The following is a 10,364-nucleotide window of genomic DNA, read 5'->3' as shown; positions in this document are numbered from 1 at the left end:
CGATAGCCCGAAACCGTATCGCTCGAACTGAAACGGATGAGTTTCTGCTCAGGACCTCAAGTTGCGAATAAATATTACACAATTTTTCAATTATAATTCCAAGTTTATCAGTGACTAAAACAGAACTATAAAAACGCTAGTCTAACAGAATTCTGAGCTATATGTGTGTAATTCGAGCTAGCAAAATAATCGGCGCTGGTCTACAATCCTCCCACAACGCACATTTTTATTTGGATTAGGGTGCGGGTTAGCATTTGGGTTAATAAATATAATAATGCTTGATCCACACCCAAACGCTAACCCTCACCCTAACTCAAACATTGTGCGGCAATTTAGTAATTGTTTGAATGCTGTGATAGGATTCTAGACCAGTGCCGAATAATCTTCTAAAAAAATTAATAAAGTAACTGTGCGGCTACCGCTTACACCAGCCTTAGCAGCTACTGAAGCTGGCTGCCATCAAAACGTTCAGAAAACCACTTAATATGTAATAATCCTGGTTGCCACATGAAATGCGTATGATGCAATATTTCAGTCATGATTGAATTGAAAATACTTGAAAAATGAAATGAAAAAAGTTAGTTTGCGCAGGTTGATTCACCATTTTTGACCCGCGACCCAAATTTTGAGAACCACTATGCTAGAACTTGCTCCATAATTCCATACATGTTTGCACATGCGACGCGTTCGCTAATAAACAAAAATATTAAAAGCAAGATTTCCAAATAGGCCTAGGTAACAATCCTTTTTATAAGGTCTGTTTAGTAGTTGTAAAGAGCTTCGAAAGCCTGCGCTGTATTTGATGTTAAAACTTATAGAAGGATGTACATGTTGTCCAAACAATTCCTGTTTTCGTAAAAATGACGACCGGAAAATATTATTGTGCACTGTGCAGTGTACAATTGCGAGGCCATTAAACCAACAACATATAAAGAGTTTAATTAATCCAACAACATATAAAATTAAACCAACGATATATAAATTTGTTTCTATGTCGTTCAATAATCACATCTCTCCGTTTATTACACGGCTGGCTAAAACAAAATTGATTTTTGGTTTAATAAATCTTCAAAGGCCCTGTTCTTCTCATAAAATCCTTTTTTTAATTTTTTTTTCTGTGCGGACAATCAATGGTTTTGAAATGTGTGCTAACGAGATATTCTTGGTAGGTTACCCTATGTTCTGTCGTTAAGTTTGTCTACTACAATTCGGTAAAATCAGCGACCTTGTTATTATATTAAGGTATATATTCTATTCAGTACTCTTTTTCACGACAAAAATCAAAAATAATATTTTTTCAAGGTAATTTATTGCGCTGCTTGTGTTCGTTTAAATGCCATTGTTTTGTCACAACGCCTAGGTGTAAAAAGTGTAGTCGTTAATTGAATGTTGATATTAAATCTAAACCTTTTGCTTTTCTCGAGTACCGTACTATTTTTGTTTTACCTAAAGTTAGGCTTAGAAATTAAATTGAGAAAGAGTTTATAGTTGCTATAACTATATATTGATTTAAGAATTTAGATGTAGCCCTCGCGTTTAAGTTATGTTAAAATTAGCCAGAACAGTTGGTAAAGTCAGCTTATCAGCAACATTATTCTGGGCAAGCATGAATTTTCTTAGCGTGTTGCTGGACTATTTTGAACCCACTATTTGCAAAACGAAATCGAAGCTTTCGCTATACTTAACCCTCTCACGGCAACCAGTTTAGGAAACATTTGCGGTTGTTCTTCGACCGAACTTAACTTCATTAAGCAGCATTAAGCTGACACATCTTTCGGCGCTGGTCTAGAATCCTACCACAACGAAACACCATTTGGGTTAGGGTACAGGTTAGCGTTTGGGTTAAGGTAGGTCAAGTATTATTATTAAATTTGGAATATAATAATACTTGACCCACCCACACCCAAACGCTAACCCGCATGCTAACTCAAATTTTTTGCGTTGATTTTAGAACTGTGGTAGGATTCTAGACCAGCGCCCATCTTTCTGTACAGCCAAAGAATGAGAAAAATAAATATACTGCTTGTAATATTCCTGCTGGAATTAGCTGCGTCTTTGTTCATGCTGACTCACTGGCCGAGAGTGGCCCATCGTTACTCTATCAGCCATGGAGATAAATCTAATGGAGTCCATCTGGACGATACGCAGCTTATGGAAAATAATGAAAAGTTTCTAGCTGAAGTATTGCTTTACGCGAAGACAGAAAATTTAACGATTCCGGATCCGTTTAGCGCGCCACCTTTTCCACTGCCAGACGTCGACCCGACTTTCGGCTCAGCGTTTTGGAGAGAGCTCTTTCCTGATCTAAAGGACTTGCTTGACAACATAGAAAACGGTTCAATAAAGTGGCCGGTTCCGCTTGCCGAAACGACCGACCCCAAGTCGACGACGCTTCACTTGGAAAAGACCAATTATCGTGTTGGCGAGGACGTTCGCGGATATATTCAAACCAGAAACTTCAGGGGCGAACTGAAAACCTACGGCGGTGATCATTTTCGAGCAAGGTAGGAATATGCTACAATTATCTAAAAATGCTACATATTTTGATATGACTATACTTTGGTAACGATATTGACCAACAGGTCAGCGATAATCATTTTTTTCAATCCATAGCTAAATTTCTGATTTAATTTTTTTTAATTTTGTATTGCATTAAAGCTTTTCAAAAAACATTTCTTTTAACTAGACGACGTTTTTTAGCATTTGTTTGTGTATGGAGCGCTGGTGTAAACTATATACTGGTGTATTACTTTTTAAGACTTGTGAGGCTGGATAAACACGAAAGCGCGACTGATGATTCTGTTTCCTGCATCATCTCCTACGAACAAGAAGGAGTTTACGAGCTTAGAACCGTGGTGCCTTGGATCGGAAGAAGTGTCTTCGAAGTCACACTCATTCACCCGAGCGAAGCTGTGGTAGATTTGGTTGAAAGGACAGCCACGCTAACGAACCAAGTTTACGGTCCTCGCTGCAAGTTCGACACTGGACCGGCACAGGACTGCGACGTTAAACTAATGTATATATATTCATATATATATATATAATTGCCTTAAAAAAGGCGTTTTGAGGACCTATTCGTGGTTCCGCGTCAAACTGCTGGAGCGATGCTTGTGTAATGGCGAAATTTATATAACAAAATAAGTTACTCTTAAACGGATTTTATGGACCTAAAATCCTTTGTCTCCGATTCTGTAAATTAAATTATTTTAGAAATGTTCAGCAGCAAAATAGACTCAGGTCGAATTACCTTACTTTAGGTTGTTTAAAATCTATATCGATAAAATGACAACTTGTAGCTTTACATAAGGGGATCTTAACTAACGCTTAAAACAAAAATATGTTGCAGAAATTATACGGGCCCTGTTTGCGACTTCTCGAGTCGCGAAAAGGGCATCACTTGGTTTTGCACCAATCCCGACAACGTGACGTGCCCCGATGACGTCACAAACCTGCCGCGACTTACGCTCTCGTCGTTCGAGTTGGGAAGTCATCCGCTGTTCACATCCGAGGTAAACTGGAAGGTTCCAATTAAGGACAGTGCTTCGCACGTTATTACGTCAGAAGTTGGCCAGAAGCCAGAGGATTTGGAATTGCCGAAATGCATTCTGGGAAATAACAATGAGAACCGAAACCTTCCGACCGGGTTTTACCAAGATAACGTCTGGCACTCGCTGCTTTGCAAGAACTCCGTGAAGGACATCTCGGGCGCCAAACGCTGCCTGAAAGAGAAGTCGGTCCATTTTCTCGGCGACTCGACAATGCGCCAGTGGTTCGTTTCCGGGCTGGCCAAGGCTCTCGACCTCAGGGACGTCCACTCGCCTTTGACGCGACGCTTTTGGTCGATGCCAAGGTTTGGCGTGGATGCGCGCGGCGTTGCAAGACTCTTTTACAAGGGCCACGGCAACCGCTTCAACAACCCGGGTCCGCCCGAGAGCCACCCGTCGATTGTTGCAAGTCTGGCGAGCATCGGCGACGGTGACGCTGCGGTTGTGCTCAACGTCGGCGCGCACTTCCTCGAATACGACCCGGTCCATCTGCTGCAACGAGCCAACGCCATCAAGGCGGCCGTCGTGGCTCTGAATCGACGCCGGCCAGACGTCGCCGTTTTCCTGCGCGGCAACATTCGCTTCGATGGCACGTGGCCCGGCATAGTAAGCGAGTGGTACTACTTGCGCGCCGATCGCGTTCTGCGACGCGTCTTCCGCGATCTGTCCTACGTCACGGTGATTGACACATGGGACATGACGACATGTCGGTCGCAGGCGAGCATGCACGCCGACACGCAAACCGTGGGAGATTTCGTCGCCCTCTTTCTGTCCCACCTGTGTTGAACCCACCCCTTTTGGCATTTGTGTATAGTTTATACCTTTCGAGTTTCGCTTGCTTAAGGTATGCCTCAAAGGGCTTCGGTTACTGTCATATACACGCTTTCATTAAGTATTTGTCTCGTAGAACTTGGTACAAGGTTGCTACTTACGGGCTGAACTGGTGTTTCACAAACTTTTAACGAAAATCTTCGCTCACCTACAAAAAAGTGTTGTAATAGACGTCGACTTGTCGAACTTTGAAGTTGTGCAGAATAAAAAAACAGACCTAGCATTTTGTTTCATTTTGTAACGGGCTTTTCGAGGTTTTACGGTCGCCGTTTACTAAACCCGGTCATATAAATATGATAAACATGGGTGTAGAATGTAATAACTTTGCACCAAAGGTCTGGAACGAGCAAAAAATAAAAGCGATTGAAAATGTAAACGGTTTAGTGGTACACTTATTATTTTAGTTAGTCAAAACAATCAACAAGCCCCTTTCGTCACTTTTAATGCGATTTTCGTGTATCTAAAATCTTTACGTCAAAATTTTTTACGGTTTTTAAGTCTACAAGAACTACTTTTCATAATATCATTGGGTAGCAGATTTAAATTGAGAAGAGACGGCTTCGGGCAAAAATCCAAGGTTTCAACGTGTCTCGTGATTTCTTATCAGACAACGTTGCAATTGACTTACACCTTCGAACTGAGAGCGGTTCAGTTTCTGCTGCCAACTTGAGCGATGAACAAGGTAGTGAAGAGGTATAACTTTACTGTTGGAGTCAGCTTGATGAGCGGCTTTTATGGCCGTCAAATTGATTATTAAGATATATTTTGCTGACGCATATTTGGGGGTTATAAACTTACAATAAACACCCATCATCTGATAGAGGGAAAAGTTAGGCTCTGTTTTTGTAAACAGTCAAACAAATTTTGTTACAAAATAAACACAACTGCGAAAGAAATATCGGCTTCCTGTGAAGGTGTTTCATATTTTGCAGAATTTTTGATGCACACTTGCGATAAAAAAGCAATGATAAGGGCGAATGGTAACTGAGAAAATAGTGATGCAGTTAATTCGAGTAGCAAAGGAACATGGGAAGCAAAATGAGTTCACTGTCTTGCGCAAAATGTTCGTCACAAAGCAAAAGCGAAAAATTCAAAAGAAGAGGACACAGAAAATCGTTCACCAACAGGTAATAAGGCAAAAATGTATTCCTCATAGCTGTCTTGAAATTGCGTGTTTTTATAGACTACATACCTCAAGCAAAAGCAGCTTTTTCGTAAAAAAATTATGAAACAGACCCCTTACCGAAGCCCGTGCAACACCTATGCCGTATATACGTTTTGCAGATTTAATTTTGAAGAATCGATGTACGAAACCATAGCGCCGCCTATCGTGTACATGAGCAGAGGTGGACGACGCAACGAGCAACAAATCCGGATCGAACCGGTTCGAACCTTCTCGCAACGTTCCATGCGACCAACCTTGCCTCCGCTAAACAAAGGCACGACTGCAGGTGGGTCAAATGCTTGCCGCTTGGATACTAGAAAGGTCTTATTTGTCATCGGCAATCGAACTTGTCGTGGTAAAGAACACTATCACCCACTTAGCTCTATTAAATATGTGTTAAAAATCCGTTCAAAAGTGTTTTTTTACAATAATTTTCAAAACTTTATACTTTGAAGTATTTCTGAACGACAGGACAACACAAATAAAATTAGCCTTTATCATACGTTTAAAAAGTTTAAACTCAGTTCTGTATTAAATGTGTAAATGAATTTGGTGAAGCAAAAATCATGATTTTCTTACCTTTTTTATAATTGTACAGATGCAGCAAGTCAATACGAGCAGCGCCGATCAGTGGCCACCGCGGCAAGTGACCCAACATTTTTTGCTTGCACGTCAACCGCTTCCAAGGAGCGGTTCGCAATCGACGCACAAAATGCCACCGAAACCAAGGTACGTTTGGTTGCTAATATGTGACATGTAATTGTGTTAGGCGAGCATTTAAAAAACACTAGGAATGTCTGATACGAACATTTTTTTTTAATTTTGACACCGATACTTTTGACAAAAGTCGTCCGATTCGATACCAAATGATGCCATTACTGTGCTCAAAAATATTTTCAGGTTTATATGATAAAATTTGCTTTCGTCGTAATAAATTTAGTTGCCTGTAGTTGTTAACTGGCTATATGTGTTGATAAATTAACCTTTGAAGTACTAAATCACTGCTTTGAATAGCAAATCGTAGCTGGAATTTATATATCAATTTTCTGATACCAAAGTATTTGTGAGATAAATCTAGCGTATCGAAGGAAGGGGTTCAAATTTAGCTTTTACTTTTTATATATTTACAGTTTGTATATATATAGGCCTATATTTATAGTTTCATAACGGTACTTAGTTGATGGACGTTACACGTAAAAACGTGAGGTACTTATGGTGAATTTTGACCTGTGCTTCTTTAACCCACAAGGGACCACGGAAAAACTTCTAGGGATACTTGAATGGCGGTTTAATTTTATAAGAGCCGTCATATGGTTTGCAATACCATTTTTATGTAGGAAGTAGCTTGAGGTAAGTTAATATGATAATACTTTGTTTCTTATCAATTTTCAAGGGTTTTAAAATATTTTCAATTTGTACTTAACTAACATTTATAATTAATAGTTTATTATTCGATTGATAATTCTGTGTTAAACTGCCTACATGCTTCACGATTTCCCAAGCCTTCAGGGTTCCAGTGCGTCAGCAACAGCGTGGAAATCCTCGATTGCCCCGAGATGTCCACCATTTCGCTCCGCAGCGCCCCCATTAGCATTGTCGCGTCCAGTCGGTGCGACTCGGTGGCGCGCGACACGATGTACGACGCGCCGCACGCGACAAGCGGCCACCAGCATGAACAGCAGCAACTATACGACGAAATGTCTGTGCCGGGACCTGTGACGCACAACGACGCTACGATGGCCACCCTGGACGCGCCACCCAATTCGGTCAACAGCCAGTTTTTATCAGGTAATTATAAATATACTTTTTTTCAATTTGCGTTGGAATCCTTGGTACGACCCGCACTATGTCATCTCGCACAAGATCTTGTAGTGGGTATATTGCAATCAATCGTCATAAATTGTATACGTGTGACGCGGGTATTGGACACAGTATAATACGCAAATTAGTAAAGATTATTTCATTTCATTATCAAAATTTCGTATATTTTTCCGCATATACGTTTTGCAGTAAGCTACCTAAAATATTTTACACTTAAATTACAAAAGTTTCCTTGTTTCAAAAGCAAATCAAGTGCATAGTTACCTAAATAGTATAGACCAGTGGTTGTTAATCTTTTTTGGCTTTATGCGCACTTAGAAAATCAAATAATTTTCGAGGCACATTATCTATAAAACAATTATATTACTATAACTTGACAATCGAACAAGAGGTAATAACCACAATATCATCGGTTATATTGAGGGGTGTATTTAATGTTGCATTGAATGTTTCCTGTAAGCCTATTTGTAACACAAAAAATATATTTTCTAAAATGTACCGCGGTACTGAGTTCAAGAATCAGTGGAATAGCTAAAAATAAAAAAAATACCCATTTTTGTATATTATGTTGCCTGTTACGCAAAATATACTTGTTGCCTGTTACGCAAAGCCTAAAAACTACCAGTACAATTTGTCCTGACTTTATCAATCCGTAATAACAATGTAGATAGACGAATGTCACATGAAACCTCGGTTCAATAATAATTTTGTTTATTTAGGCATAACGCCCTTGGAAAGTCTGCGCGAGCATCCGGAATACAGCGACGCAAGTGACGACTCGGTCTTCTTGGGTAACGACCAGCAGCTACCAGTGGAAGGCTACTTGCAATGTCCGCCTGAGTATCTGGCTCAGTTCGAGGGCGGCCAGCTTTTAAACAACAATAGCCTTATCCCGTGTACTGTGGTCGACAACGACAGGCTGCTTCCCGGGTATTAGTTTGATATAATAATCTAGAAATGTACATTTCATTTGTGATATTTCAGTGACGTCGAGCGCTTTTCATAACAAGGTTAGCCTCCTGTTAAGCAATGCAAACGTATCCTACACCGAGTTGTTGTCTGTGTAAAGTATTTTTATTTATAGAAAAATAGGGGCCAAGGATCTTTTGTTGTTTAGATAGAGCTTTAAGACCCGATAGCTAAGGCCATAAGTGCCATTTAAACCTCGGCAATGTCTTATACAACCGTCTATAAGTATAGGATTCTAGGAAAATTCAAAATGCCGATAGATCTTCAAAAGGGTTCTGGTCTAGTTTGCGGCGTTTCGCAGTTAAAATGGGCTTCTTGTGTAAATAACGGTCAGCGCTATACGCCGTTTTGCACCATATCTCATAAATAAGTTTTTAAACAGTGATGTCAGTGACGGGCCCGGTTTCGACAGCGACTTTGGAGCGAGCGCAGGGGTTGAAATGAGAATTGTCTCGTCTGACTACTCGAGTATGAACGTCACCCATTTCCAAAAAAAGAGGGGAGACGGTCCCTTGCCGGGATCGATGAATACACGGGGTCAATCGACAAGGGGCAAAAACAAAAGAAGGCCGAGTCCGCGGATTAATCTGGCTGCTTCTCTGAACCAGGCTGATGCTAGCAAAACATCTGGGTTTGTAATGCTTCATTACGTTTTATCTGTACGGTTTTATCCTTTGACATAAAAAAAAACGCGTGGATATTCGTTTTTTTTATTTACATACGAATTTGCCTCCGTCATAAAGCTAAGTTAGTTTTTCAAAGTGTTATTTTAGTCGCTTGGAACATTGTAATAGTGTAATTGCGAAAAGTTAACGCCCTGTAAAAAAAATAGACTCCAATCAAATATTCACGCGGCGAAGTAAACCGCCGAACTTTAAAAACGTAGCTTGGCACTGACTTAAAAGTAGGAATACGGTCGCCCTTTTTGGAGCAACCAAACAAACTGTTGCTTAAAGCCCTAACGCAGTGGTTCTCAACCGGGGTGCCGCGGAACCCTGGAGTGCCATTTCTAATGCTCAAGGGTGCCGCGACATATTTGGTAATCTTTAAAAATCTGATTTTAGCTCAACTCTTAGACTTTTTGTGTAAGATTAGAGTGGAATAAACTCAATTATAACTTCTTACGTTGTGTTGAGTTGATGTGCGTTGTTCCAAATCCGTTTATTGTGATATTGTAGTGAATTACCTACGAAAAAATCTTATAGGGGTGCTGCAATATATTTATTATTTCTGAGGGGTGCCGCCATGCAGCTATAAAAGGTTGACAAAGACTGCCCTAACGCCACGAAAAATACTGATTTCCGAGATTGTAATACTTCCCTCTTGTCGAATAATTTCAAGGAAACCTCCGTTTTTGTTGCAACCCCTCGCGCACCACCCGAGTTTGATGCGCCGGTCCCCAAGACGACGCCCTGCTACCATTGCTGGGCCCGAGCGATCTGCTTTACATATTACCATGGAGTGGGATCCGTACGACTTCGATTACGGTTCGACCCATTGGATGGAGTACTTCATTCCCGGCATCACCTATCCCAATCAACCGCTTTTGCGCAACGAACAACATTGGGTTTAATTGTAGCTTAGATGCAGCGCTTCGCGTGCTTTAGAAACGCTTACAGAAATTCAGTTTTGTGTTTTGTTTTTCTTGCATAAAGGGAACGACATGTGAGTGTCCAGAGTATTTTGTTGTCCTTACTGCTACTTTTTGCTTGTTTTGCCATGTACGTTTTTGAAGAACCTTGTTACACGCAATAATTATTTCTTATGTGAATTCAAAATGCTTTTTTGAAAAATGGAAATACATTTTTGCATGAATTTGAAAAATTCGCATAATTTGGATTGTCGACAGCAAAACAGTCGCAGATTTTTCATGTAAACCTTTGTGATAAAATGTGGCGAAGATCTTTATACAGTCCTGACATTTTTAAAACATTTCGTTTTGGCGTCCGGAATTGTAAACTATACGGTGCCATTATTTTAATGCAGTGCTGATTGAGAGAAGTGTCTAATCCCAATAATAAATATAGACTAGT

General features: G+C 40.3%; 2 protein-coding genes across 2 annotated transcripts; both read left to right on the top strand.

Annotated features, from left to right (window-relative positions):
* The first annotated feature begins 2,001 nt into the window (after positions 1-2,001).
* LOC146161052 (NXPE family member 3-like) lies at positions 2,002-4,331 on the top strand. Its single transcript, XM_083385075.1, has 3 exons — positions 2,002-2,504; positions 2,759-3,016; positions 3,347-4,331. Exons 1-3 carry the CDS (start codon positions 2,002-2,004, stop codon positions 4,329-4,331), a joined length of 1,746 nt encoding a protein of 581 aa, XP_083241201.1.
* A 1,071-nt stretch (positions 4,332-5,402) lies between these two features.
* LOC146161051 (uncharacterized) lies at positions 5,403-9,904 on the top strand. Its single transcript, XM_083385074.1, has 7 exons — positions 5,403-5,503; positions 5,661-5,827; positions 6,140-6,270; positions 7,044-7,329; positions 8,082-8,280; positions 8,666-8,962; positions 9,673-9,904. Exons 1-7 carry the CDS (start codon positions 5,403-5,405, stop codon positions 9,902-9,904), a joined length of 1,413 nt encoding a protein of 470 aa, XP_083241200.1.
* Positions 9,905-10,364: the final 460 nt, after the last annotated feature.

Source organism: Ascidiella aspersa, chromosome 3, assembly GCF_963924565.1.
Source record: "Ascidiella aspersa chromosome 3, kaAscAspe10.2, whole genome shotgun sequence".
NCBI classification, from domain to species: domain Eukaryota; kingdom Metazoa; phylum Chordata; class Ascidiacea; order Phlebobranchia; family Ascidiidae; genus Ascidiella; species Ascidiella aspersa.
This window is presented reverse-complemented; position numbering and strand designations above follow the sequence as displayed.

Coding starts and splice junctions, on each gene's coding strand:
- LOC146161052 (XM_083385075.1), top strand. CDS start 2,002: ATGAGAAAAATAAATATACTGCTTGTAATATTCCTGCTGGAATTAGCT. Junction 2,505..2,758: donor GGTGATCATTTTCGAGCAAG/GTAGGAATATGC, acceptor TTACTTTTTAAG/ACTTGTGAGGCTGGATAAAC. Junction 3,017..3,346: donor GACTGCGACGTTAAACTAAT/GTATATATATTC, acceptor AATATGTTGCAG/AAATTATACGGGCCCTGTTT.
- LOC146161051 (XM_083385074.1), top strand. CDS start 5,403: ATGGGAAGCAAAATGAGTTCACTGTCTTGCGCAAAATGTTCGTCACAA. Junction 8,281..8,665: donor ACTGTGGTCGACAACGACAG/GCTGCTTCCCGG, acceptor AATAACGGTCAG/CGCTATACGCCGTTTTGCAC. Junction 8,963..9,672: donor GATGCTAGCAAAACATCTGG/GTTTGTAATGCT, acceptor AATAATTTCAAG/GAAACCTCCGTTTTTGTTGC.